A 13,052-nucleotide genomic window follows, 5' to 3' on the forward strand; every position below is an offset into this window, starting at 1 on the left:
CTGTTCAGCATTTCCGATCTGTTTAAGCTTGCACTGTTTATTAGAATGGAGCCTAATAACAAAACACTGAAATTGTAAAAGCTTCTCTTCGAATTCCTCAGGAAGCTAATGATGCTGCTTTGAAAATGGCTGCCTGTATGTCATGGATGATTGCAGATCAGGCAGTGACGTTTTGTTCATCTTTTCTTGGCAGCCAGTCACGTTGCTGTTTCTGATAGACCATAGCCTGATAATTTGGGAATAATTACCCACTGTCATTTTTCCACTATAAGCCTGTATTCCAGTGAATATTATTCACTTCAATGAGTAAGTGCATTGATTAGCAGGTTTACCTGTATATCCGGTGTCTCCAGGTTTGATCTGATTGCTAACGGCGGTGCCTCTCTGACTCTGCACTTCGAGCGCGCTCCATTCCTGAGTCAGGAGCGCACAGTGTGGTTGCCCTGGAGCAGGTTCTACGCCATGGACACCATGGTGATGAAGACTGAGGAGAACTCCATCCCGAGCTGTGATCTGAGCGGCTTTGTGCGCCCAGATCCCATTGTCATCTCCTCACCGCTCTCCTCATTCTTCAGCTCCACGCCTGGGCAGAACCCCATTGTTCCAGAGACTCAGGTTAGAGACTCAAAGACCATCTAGGGCAGTGTCCGTTTCTCAATCAGACATCCAGTGTAAAACCAAACCTTTTTGCTTTGCCTTCAGTTCAACACAGGCAGTACTGCTATGCTAGTCAGTGTTATCCAATATGTTAAAATAAAAATGTTTTCAGTAAATACCCAAATGCAATCTTGTTTATTACTATTCATCAATCGGATATCAAGGTATAACTGTTCCTTATATTTTTTTTAATTGCTAAGCACAATTGGGTTTCCAATATAAATATGGACATCTTTTGAAATATTCTGTTTATAAATGTGTCCAGTTTTTATTACATCTTGTCTGCACATTCCTCCCTTAGGAGCTTCATTGCTCAGAGTGCTTCTGGAGACCCTAACCCTGTTCATTTGTTATTTTCCCTGTTGATCTTAGACCTTGATCTTAAGTTTTCCATTTGTCATCAGAACCAGGGAAAATATTCTGTTATTCTGGGTTGTAAAACAATTGTATTGGTCTACCAAACCTAAGTTCAGGCTCATTAATTGGGATTAAACATATGTGCGATGAGGAGACCTTGTTACCTATACATTGTTGCTGATGAGACACAGTAATAAAACCACAAAAACAAAATAATTTTATGATTCCACTATCCCAAAGGACAGCTATCGGGATAAGTAGGTCTGTGTGTGGTCAGAAAGGACAGGTGACTGGAAGATCTGCATTGACCAAACATTGAATGCATGTATTGAGCTAACTGGAGGGGTTTACACCATGAACTGTGGCCACCTGATTGCCTCCTTCTCCTTATATCTCAATAGGTTCACCTGATTTGCTGTATCACTGCTCTTCATTATAACACTGTTTCCTTCTCTACTGTAGGTCCTTCATGAACGCATTGAGATCCCCAGCACCAGCCTCAAGCTTTGCTATCTCAGTTCCCGCACCTCAGGGTACAAGTCTCTTCTGAAGATCACCATGACCCAGACACTGGTACCCCTCAACCTCATCAAGGTCCATATGATGGTGGCAGTAGAAGGGCATCTATTCCAGAAGTGGTTTCATGCCTCCCCAAACCTGGCTTATACCTTCATCTGGGACAAAACTGATGCATATGGCCAGAGGGTCTATGGGCTTTCAGAGGCTGTCGGTTAGTTTTGTTGCTTCTTGGATTTCCAATGATGTTCTATCTGAGTGAAACAAAACAAAAATAGCAGACCTATTTTGTTAAGTTGCCTTCAGGTGTTTTGTTTAAGGAAATAGCAAGCAGAATATGTTTTTGAGCACTGCTGCTGAAAAAGGTGAGTTATATGTGGGGAAGAAAAATCTGCTCTTCTCTCAAATAATCTGTTGGAGCCCCAGTAGCTTGGTATCATTCCCAGGAGCATGTCTAAAAGCTCTGTTTTATGTTATTGTAAGTACTTCTATCCTAAAAACTGGCCTTCAAGGGTTTGTGTTAATGCTGTTCCTTATTTTGTTGAATGTATTTTTATCACTGTATTTTATCTTGCCCTTTCGTGTCCTGTCTCGGTTATGTTAAGTGCTTTGGGTTTGGCAAAGCCCTGTATGAATTAAATGCATTATTATTATTATTATTATTATTATTATTATTTATTATTATTATTATTATTACACACAGTGTGAAGAAATGAGCAGCCTGTCTATTTTGTGTAGCAGTAGGCATCTTTATCTCTGTCACTCTGGTTCTTTTTCTAAATTGGCTTAGAGAAAGCTATTTCTATCGATCCCATAGTGCTGAGCAAATGAAGGACAGAAGGGGGAAGCTGGATGGTTTTCTCAAATGTCTTGGCACCCCCCAGATGTGATAGATACAGTGGCAGGATTCAAAGTGTAGGTCTTTCAGGTGATTAGTGGAGGTGCAAAATGAATAACAGAATCACAGTTTTACCAAGTACACTGCTGCTGATAGTGCAGTGTTCATTAGCATTATTTGTTTTGCCCCTACAAGGTACCAATTAGGTAATTAATGTTAGAAAGTGCTAGAAAATTATTTTCATGACCATATGGCATCCGCAGTAGCGCAAAAGCATTTTGTCATTTCTGTTGCAAATCATAACTCATATTATAGAGAATTATCATTTTATTTTAAAACAGATGGTGTCTATCATGCAGCTGTATTCCTCCACGGTTCCTCGTAAGATGCATTTTGAATATTTTCAAACCGAGCAAGGAGTTGCATGTAGCCCGTCAAGGGGTACAACGTCACAGTCAAGGGAGATGCTGTTTAGAAATTCATTTTATTATGATTTAAAATAGCACCACAGGTGTGTTTCCGTTCTTGATTTGGGACCATACTTGAAGCGCTGTGTTTGCCTCGATGCTGACATGAACAAAGGAGGAAAATAGGCTGGGGGTTAGTTTGCCTTACAGCAGCCACTGACTCCAACTACTCAGGCTGGGGTCTAGTAGCTTGGTAGGATCCATTTTAATATAAAGACGTTAAATGTTACTTTATTATACAAAACTTACACTTTTCCACGATTCCAAAACAACATGTTGTAAAGAAAGCCTCTGTAATCAATAAACTTCTGTAATTAATAAACTTGGTCTTTACAGAAAATAGCTCACACGCCATTTCCTACTGCAGATTCAATGCCTTGTAGCTTCCATTTGTATAAAGCTCTTTTACTATGTTTGTCACAGCTTGTAGGAACATTACATGCTGTACAAAACTTCATGCCACCACTTTCATGAAATGTCCCCATTGGATATTTTTCTCCTCTGCTTAGCAGTAATATTTCCCTTTTTGCTCGCACTTCTGTAGCTTCACCTCATAAACTTCAGCTCCACTCATGTACATGCTTGCTAGCTCAGGTCAGCTTCAAATCTCATTCGCTGACCTACATAGCTGCATGTAAAGGCTGTGTGCTACACAAGCAGACCCTTTACAGATACTCGCAGGTTTGTATTTTCAGTGCATGGCATACTGCATTTTTGATAGAAACGGAAGGAAGCACCTAATCAAATGTGTTTTTACATCAATTTCCAAGATTTCACAGACTTTATTCAAATTGACAATTTCCGTGACAAAATCGTAACCTTAATGATAAGGCATGACTTATTCAATGTGATTATGGGTATGTGCAAATCAATTTTATTCAAAATGAGATTATAATCCCACTTTCTGTTATTTCACTGATTTATATTGTCTATTTTTAATGAATATAACATTAATAATTGATAAAGGAAATTGGAAAATCAAGGCCATGGTTACTTTATTTCAGAGTGCTGGTGTAAACAGTTTGAGTACCGATTCTTACGTGACATCTCCTCTCTCTGTGTTTTCCAGTGTCTGTTGGCTTTGAGTACGAGACCTGCCCCAGTCTGATTCTGTGGGAGAAGAGAACAGCAGTTCTTCAGGGGTATGAGCTGGACCCCTCAAACCTCGGAGGGTGGTCTATAGATAAGCACCATGTCCTAAACGTCAGAAGTGGTAGGTTTGTTTCTTCATTTGACCCACCCCATACTGAGAAAATACAGCAGTCACCATTTACATAATAATACATATTTTGTTTACTGTTAAAATAAAATTATACAAACAAAAAAGTTTAAGAAAAAAAAAGTTATGTGCAGTACTTACGATCTGGTAGTAGTTATCAGCTGAAGGCCTGTGGAAAGTTCTCCTGAGTTGCAAGACTCAAAATTAATTGCTGTCTTATATGACAGTGTTGAAAGCAGATTGAACTTGAACAAAAAGTGTAAGGTTGAAACCGCATAGTGGTGGTAAGTTGCACTCTTTTTTTTTTTTTTTGAGAAGTTTAACAGAAGCTGTCTCAAGTGTATTCGACACATCAGTTCTTGTTAGGTTGCACTTCAGTTAGCACTGGAAACAGGTGCCTTATTAAGGTTACAAATATAAAGAAAATAGCAGAAAACCAATAAGATTTGTCAGTTTATCAATTTAAAATACTCTTAGACATGCCACATGCCTGGAAACTCATTAAGTAACTCATTCATTAATGGTATCCTCATTTTTTGCACCTGAATCCTGAAAGTTAGTTGGTTTGTGTTTTGAATCTCCCCCTCCCCCTTCGCCAGGTATTCTTCACAAAGGAAACGGGGAGAATCTCTTTCTTACCCAGCAGCCTGCAGTGATCACCAGCATCATGGGTAACGGCCGACGACGCAGCATCACCTGCCCCAGCTGCAGCGGCCTAGCTGATGGGAACAAGCTCCTCGCCCCTGTGGCGCTCACAGTCGGCATTGACGGCAGTCTCTACATTGGGGATCTCAACTTCGTGAGGAGGGTGTTTCCTTCCATGAACACGACCAATATCCTGGAGCTCAGGTAAAGCCAGAGTGTTATTATAACTATTGGCTTACAAATATCACCAAAGAAGAATTAACTCATTTAGCGGCCTTTAAATTAAGCTTTGAAGAAGGCATGTGGGTTGTTTATCCTTATGAGTGAAATAAACACAGCACTCTGCAAATGTTTGTATAGTATTCTGTTTCTAAGGTTTTGGCCAAATGTTTTCTGCCACCTAGATTTTTAGGATTAAGACATAATTAAGTCATTTTTACTGTTTTTACTTTTACTGAGCAGCTCTGAGCCGCTCACTTACTTAATGCACCCAATGATGTCACAATATATAGAAGACCATTACATCATGTAAGAATAAATCATGGATTTGAATATAAACAATAACAATTAGTTGTCATGCCGTCAAAAAGCTATAAATACCTCCAATATTTTGTTTCAAACACATGTTCCCTTGAGAAAGATATGTACTATATATATCAGAAACACCTTGACATTAGTTACACAAAATGCTGTGTATAGGTTTTTATTTTTTATCAAGGAAAACGCACAAAACCTCTGTTGTTTCTTTATTTGAACATCCAAAAGGATACAAGCATGTCACAACTGGCCTTTGGACAGACACAACATAAGAAGAACAAAGTAACCAATATATTGTGTACACTGCAGGGGAGATGGACCCTCTTGATTGGTTTCGTTCTGAAACCCTGCCGAGGAGGCCTTCCCATTCACACCTCGCTTCAGAGTTGTTCTACCATGCACGCAATAGAATCAGTGAATACAGTGGATTAGGAGCAAATCACAAAGAATGAGTTCTAAAGGCAGGCAAGCTGATGGAAGCTTTAATAACTTTTGAGATTGTTCCTCGGATCAAAGTGCATGTCGGAAAAAGGAATTCTCTATTTGTTTATTTATTACTAATAGTGTTTGTGGTAAAGTTTACACCTCTGTAAGCTTCAGCTTATAGCCATACTATTTCCAGTTGTTGTGCAACCCCTGTAAATGAATGACTTCACACAAACGCATTCACCTCAGAACGGGTATACAAACCAACCTGCAAACTCAATAGATCCAAATGGCATCCAGATTTCAATTATGAGGAGCCTTATTATATACAGTTGAGTGTACATTATTCCATATATTCTTATTAATATTGTTATTATTATTAACATTAAACAGACATTTTCTCTCTTTAAACCTTAATGCCTGTTTCATGCAGAATGCAAACTCTTATCACACTATTTTGCAGTACAGTGTCTACAGCATCCTAAAATGAATAACATAATGTACCCTTTTTTGACTGTCGGTCTTTCTCCTTATATACTGTTCTGCAGCTGACTGCCGATTGGAAACATATCCTGACCTTAAGGAAGCCTGTGGCTGTTTTAGCTCACTCTCTCCCTGTTGTGAAGTTGCTTCACATAAGCTGCTTTTTCTGTTCAGGTTTGACCTTTTAGGCTGTTTGTTCAAAACTCAGCCTAGAAGTTTTATTAAAGTAAATAAGGTTGCTTATTTTCCCAGCTTTAGCCACGCTCCACTGGCTCCCCACTAGCATGTAAAACTGTACCATTCACAGACAAAGCAGAGAATAGCCTTCAGCAGGAGAAACTGTCAGTCTATACCACCCCACATTACTCACTGAAGATTGTTTTTTCGTTCTGTCGCTGCTGTTCCCCTAAAAATGATTGAGCTATAAAGCCTCAGGACCATGGGACTCAGTTCTAAAAAATGTACAAGATTCTAGACTGAGTGATGCAGTAGGCTTGTTTACTAGCCTCTCGTGGTTTTCACTACTGGACGCCTGGGTACAAGTGTGGCTCGTGCCACAAGCAAAATGTGTTTGGTGGTCAATAAAGTACTACTGTACATATCAAAACCAACTCATACTCATCGTTCATTAAATTAACAAAATTAAACACAGTTCAAGTAGAGTTGAATTTTAAATGGTAATGTTTTAACTTATATTTTGTATTTGTTATTACTAATTACAAAACAATATTGTTTCTTTTTCTCTCTTGTTTTTTTTTCTAAAGAAACAAAGATTTTACACACAGGTAAGCAGACTAAAACTAAAGCTAATTACTACCACTTTAAATGTCCATGAATATTTTCCCAATATTTTCTTTTGTGTTACAGCAACAACCCAGCTCATAAATATTTCCTGGCTGTGGACCCAGTTACAGGAGCACTGTACGTTTCAGACACAAACAGCCGGCGCATTTACCGCATAAAGTCACTTATGGGCAGCAAACAGCTGTCAGAAAACTCTGAGGTGGTGGCAGGGACAGGGGAGCAGTGTCTGCCCTTTGACGAGGCCCGCTGTGGAGATGGAGGGAAGGCAGTCGAGGCCACACTCATGAGCCCCAGAGGTAGGAATTGAAAAGGGCTGAAACCTGCTCACATTGTTCTGTGTGTTGTGGCCAGGCTGTGAAGGAGAAGCATAATACATAGGGCCTGTTTTTGTCTTGTGGTTGACTTAAAAAAAAAAGTATTAAAAAAAAAAAAAAAATCTGTTTAAGTAGTAGCATAACAGACACTAGGAAAGAAATCATCTGTCCTATTAAGTTAGATGCCCTTGTCAATGATGGGTTCATTTTAAAAAGTAATCTGTTACAGTTGTAAGTTACTTGAACAAAATTTTAACTAGTTATAGTAATGTATTACTTTAAAGAAAAGGGTAACTAGTTACAGTTACAAATAGTTACAGTTTACATTTTGCTTTTAATTTTTTGGTTTGGTCAGGCTGCAGCTCGAAATATTCTTTGTAGATTCAGATATCAAACTCATTCGTTCCATTCTTTGATGCCATTTTCCAGCATGATGATATAAAAAGTGCAGTCATGTGACATGTGAGGGTTGACTTGCACTGTTGAAGCGCTTTTTTGATTTCTGTGTTATGCCATAGTCCTTTTTGAAAATGTGACTACAATTAACTAAAATAATTTTTTCGCATAAATTGTAATACATTACCATATGTTGTTGCCTGTCTGAAAAAGGAACCATTACAGTTACAAGTTATTGAAAAATGTAAATAGATTACAGTAATGTGCTATACCTCCAGACACTAACCCCTTAGTAGCAGGGGGAAATGGTGTGCTATGAAGGGATGAGCTTGATAGGAAAAACGGCCTGTTTTCATTCTACTTTGGTTTCTATGGAAAATCCAAAAAATTTGATTTTTCGATATCTAGATTTTGTAAAAGTTTGTCTTAGTGTCTGCATTTGGACAGGAAAACTATTATCTTGATAGAACTAACATTTAATATACAAACCATTGTCGAGACTTAAAGAATGCACTTAAGCATTTTGTATTATTATAACACTTTTTTGGATATTGCAAAGCCCTACCAAACTAATGCTTTATTATCAAATGTGTTGGCTGGAACATTCAGTGGGAGTTGGAAATGAATTTGAGTGGGAATATCATTGAGTAGAATATCACATAAACTAATGATTATGTCTTTAAAATTCAATAAATAATATTTGAGTTCTTATGGATCTACTTTTGAATTCACACTTGAAGTATTACCCCCAGTTTGTTAATCGCACGAAACCTATTTGATTTAAACAGCAGCAGCAGTAATAAAAAAGGACCTACGAGCGGTTTTGCTCCATCACCGAGATACAAGACAGGGAAAAATCACAGAGCGCAAGCTAAAAATCCTCAGGTTAACCAATTAATACTTAAATGGTTTGATGTTCCTGCCATAGACACTTTCACAATCACAAAGTACACTCACCCCCTAAGCTTTTTTATTATTATTATTAATTTCTTGGCTCAAGGAATCAATGAATTACTTATCTCGGTAATAGAGTTTCCCAGAATAGGATTTTTCAAGGATAAGGTGTCTTAATCTGCCAAAACCTGCAAAGATTGTCACTCGTTGATTTCAACTGGGAACAGATTAAATTGAGACCCTTTCTTTCACTGCCTTCTGTTCCTTAAGATTAAAGCTTCTGTTTTGTCTCGGCATGACTGAGTCTGCTTGTCAGAACTGTTTCGTTCTGTACAGAATTTCTTTTTTCTAAACAAAGGCTGTCAGCACCAACAACAGTAAGAATCAATTTGCAGGACTGCAGCAGTTCTAGCAAACTTTTCACTTCATCCTGTGCAGAGACACCCTCACTCCCCTTCTCACAGTAAGGTAGCAACTGCTCATGCATTTTAATGCCACGCAAGCAGAATGTTACTGCCCCCTGTTGTACCAACATAAAACTGCAACTGTACATGATTAATATCACAGCTGTTTCTTTTAGCATTTTACATGACACTGATGAAGGTATTTGCAGATTTGGATACTTAATTTGGATATAATCTTATACAAATACACATTTTGGTATGAACTTGATTCATATCCATTTTCAAGAAAAATTGAGGTGGGTTATGCGAGGGAACGTGATGATGCTATGATGTTTCTGCCAACAGCACACATTTAAATTTGATAGTGTATAGCATATCCATTATACTGTAGGACTTCAACTACTTGGGATCCTACAAGATCCGAATTGACAAAAGTTTTAAGATCACCATTTAATAGAGTGAGCATTGATTGGCCGAAAAAAGAAACTTGTGAAAACAAGTTATACCTAATGTTATTAATGTCTTGATGGGGGAAAAAAATCCAGTTACTCAAATTTACTCAGTTCAGCGAATGACAACATTAAAATCAGACACCATGTGATCAGAAAAGTGGGTTTCATAAACTGCTAGGTGTTGTTTTTTAGCAGTAGGCGTGATTAGTTTCCTACTCAGTGGCGCTGAAAAGGCTAATGAATGTCTAATGTAGGTGGCATCTTATCGCTAAGTATGAAAAATGGTCCCAATTTCCTGCATTACCTGAGGTGCTGTTTTATTAGATTGCTTATTAATGTGTTTATAGACTGCGGCCCTAGTTACCTGGATTCTGCCCTTTCCAAGATATTCCAAACACAATTATAATTCTCTCCAACATTACTTTTGCACATATTGAGAAACAGACGAGACCCTTCTCTTGCCATGTTAATAACATGATCTTCAGGTTTTCCAAACCTTCATTTTCATTAAACTGATAAAGCAGATAAAAAAGAACATTGTGGCGTGAGCTGTCACATTGAAATGTCTGTCAACAGCCTTAATTTAGCTTTATTAAGTGCCTTGTACCAGTTGCCAATATAAATGATATTCTGAAATATGAATTTAATGAAACAAATATGAAACAAAAAATAGTAATACAACTGGCTATACACTATTTAGTCAAAGCTGACTGGGATTCTTGTTTGTATTAATTTTGATGCATCTTCTCACCAGATTTTCCAGTAATAAGTATAAAACATAAGTAGAACAGACTTGGTTGTAGAGGAATGTAACTAAAAGCAAAAAATACTTTTCTGAAGGGAATAGAACTATTTAATGGTTTAAAACATGCAACATGCTATTTTCATAAAATGATTTTATTTATTCATTTCATTTTTTTTTTTTTTTAATAAATGTCTTGTTAAATGTTGTTCACATTGAGGTGTCTGTTGAGCTCAAAATGGACACTTGCAGAGCTGTCCTTAGTCCTATAGATCTGACGTCTTCAGTAGAGCTGCTGGATATAAAGAGACGACTGGCTTGGTCATGGGATCTGAGAACGCCCACTGACCTTCACTTCCCCTGAGCTATTGTGGGGATTTATGTGGCTTGGGAAGAAAAATCATGTTGCTTGTTGACTGTGAATAATTGTTGATGTGCAAATCTAAAACTGGGCTCAATTTAATACACACAGGCATAGCTGTGGACAAGAATGGGTTAATGTATTTTGTGGATGCAACTATGATCCGCAAAGTGGACCAGAATGGAATTATCTCAACCCTTCTTGGCTCCAACGACCTGACTGCTGTTCGGCCACTCAGCTGTGACTCCAGTATGGACGTGAGCCAGGTACGAATTAGAGACTTTTACAAGTTAACCTCTGGCTTCTGTTGCCTTTGCTGTGCTGCTATTTCCAGCCCCCTGTGGAACGTAGTACTCCCTTACCAGATGAGTTGTAGTCATGTCAAAATGAAACACAGAATATTAGCCACGTCTATTATTGGTTTGTAAGTGAGACTGTAAGCTTGCTGGATTTACTGATGTTGCCACTTAGTTGTAACATAGGAGTTGCTAAACACACAGTAAAGAAGAAAAATAATTATGCGCTCAGGATATATTCATGTAGTTTAATGTAGATGCTTTGGAATTGTGTAAGTTTGATAGGCAAAAAAAAAAAACCTGATTGTCTGTGTAAACTTTCACAGTACAGTGTCTCCCTGTTATTTAGAATACATGTGCTAGGTCCCGTCCTCCAGAGTTCTAAAATGGCTTCTTATGCCTACGTATTTCACATTTCTGAAAATAAACAGAGCTTTTTATGCAGACCCGGGATCTTGTTTGATTTCTTTGCATCATAGTCTTGCTTTTGAAACTTGAAAAGTGTCTAATGGAATAATTGAGTATACTGCTTCCAACCCACCACCATTGCTTTCATTGGAAAAAGCCAGTAGGGAGCAGAATCCAATTAGAGGATGGATCCATCTAATCTTATGAGTTGAAATTCATTTGAATAGTCTATAAGGCCGGCACATTGGAAGTAAAGTGTATTGTGGGTCATTAGCACATGTATTAGATCTACGTACCCACTAACATATATACTGAGCTATGATACTTGCCCCTTAGGACTTTGTATACTGACAAGCGTTTAAGTGTTTGTGTGTGTGCATTTTCTACTGTGTTGCATCAAATAAATGGACATGGCAGGCTAAGATGGACATGCAGGTGAAGGGGGTGGGGGGGGGCATTTAGTTTACCACCGTAAAAGCATAGAAAAGTGTAATAAAGTATAGTGAAAGCATGATAGATAATAGGTAAACATTGTGAAGCCTGGAGAAGTATGGTAAAGCATATTAAAAACCATGGGAAACTATGGTAAAGCATATTAAAAAACCATGGCAAACTATGGTAAATGCATAGTATAACCATGGGAAAATGCAAAATTACTGTGCAAAAATACCATGGTACATTTTAGAAGGGATAAATTGATGTCTTGAAACATTGTTGCCACTTCTTACTATTAGAACTGTTTTTTTTTTTTTTTTTTTTACCCAGTTTATAAATTGTAACTTTTTTTCTTTTTTTTGCATAACAGTGGCCTTCAGGAATTAATTAGTTTCTTTATCAAGCCGCCTTGACTGTATTTGCGTACCAGTGTAAGTTTTTCTTTTTGTTCTAGGTACGCTTAGAATGGCCCACAGATCTTGCCATCAACCCCATGGACAACTCTCTCTATGTCTTGGAGAACAATGTAATTTTACGCATAACAGAGAACCATCAGGTCAGCATCATTGCTGGGCGACCAATGCACTGCCAGGTCCCTGGCATTGACTACTCCCTGAGCAAACTGGCCATACACTCTGCTCTGGAGTCTGCCACTTCCATTGCCATGTCCCACACCGGGGTGCTGTACATCGCAGAAACCGACGAGAAGAAGATGAACCGCGTGCGTCAGGTCACCACTAACGGGGAGATCTCTCTGCTGGCCGGGGTCACCTCTGACTGCGACTGCAAAAACGACATCAACTGTAACTGCTTCACCGGCGACGACGGCTACGCCACCGATGCCAGTTTGAATTCTCCTTCTTCCCTGGCGGTTTCGCCGGATGGCACCCTCTACATTGCAGACCTGAGTAATATCCGGATCAGAGCGGTAAACAGCAATCGGCCAGTTCTGAACTCGGCGTACCAATACGAAGTGGCTTCTCCGAGAGAACAGGAAATGTACGTCTTTAATGAGGACGGGATCCACCTGCACACACTGAGTCTAATCACTGGCGAGCCCCTGTATAATTTTACTTATAACCCAAACAATGATGTTACTGCAGTGGTGGATAACTGTAACAATACCTTAAAGGTTCGAAGGGATTCCACTGGCATGCTGCGCCTCGTGCTTTTGCCAGACAGTCAGATTGTTACCTTAAGCGTTGGCACCAACGGTGGGCTGAAGTCTGTGTCACTTCAAAACCTGGAGCTAGCGTTGATGACCTACGAAGGCAACAGCGGGTTGTTAGCTACTAAATCGGACGAAACTGGGTGGACAACATTTTACAAGTAAGAAACGCTTGATCTTCTTGCAGTTGCAGGTACGAGTAGCATGTTTGAAAGTATCTAATTGCTTCATCA

The 13,052-nt window shown here is 38.8% G+C and overlaps 1 protein-coding gene across 16 annotated transcripts in view; it reads left to right on the forward strand.

The window, feature by feature from the left end:
• LOC121324203 (teneurin-2) overlaps nucleotides 1-13,052 on the forward strand; it is a 460,344-nt gene that overhangs the window by 430,893 nt on the left and 16,399 nt on the right. For 13 of the 16 annotated variants that reach the window (XM_041265803.1, XM_041265807.1, XM_041265805.1 and 10 more), the window contains 8 exons: nucleotides 354-615; nucleotides 1,477-1,744; nucleotides 3,905-4,048; nucleotides 4,654-4,903; nucleotides 6,910-6,930; nucleotides 7,013-7,245; nucleotides 10,624-10,778; nucleotides 12,106-12,980. In XM_041265803.1, coding sequence (XP_041121737.1) covers nucleotides 354-615; nucleotides 1,477-1,744; nucleotides 3,905-4,048; nucleotides 4,654-4,903; nucleotides 6,910-6,930; nucleotides 7,013-7,245; nucleotides 10,624-10,778; nucleotides 12,106-12,980 — 2,208 coding nt within the window. The remainder of the gene's footprint in view (nucleotides 1-353; nucleotides 616-1,476; nucleotides 1,745-3,904; nucleotides 4,049-4,653; nucleotides 4,904-6,909; nucleotides 6,931-7,012; nucleotides 7,246-10,623; nucleotides 10,779-12,105; nucleotides 12,981-13,052) is intronic. The other 3 variants (XM_041265804.1, XM_041265808.1, XM_041265806.1) reach the window with 1 other exon arrangement.

This window comes from Polyodon spathula, chromosome 12, assembly GCF_017654505.1.
Source record: "Polyodon spathula isolate WHYD16114869_AA chromosome 12, ASM1765450v1, whole genome shotgun sequence".
Classification (NCBI taxonomy): domain Eukaryota; kingdom Metazoa; phylum Chordata; class Actinopteri; order Acipenseriformes; family Polyodontidae; genus Polyodon; species Polyodon spathula.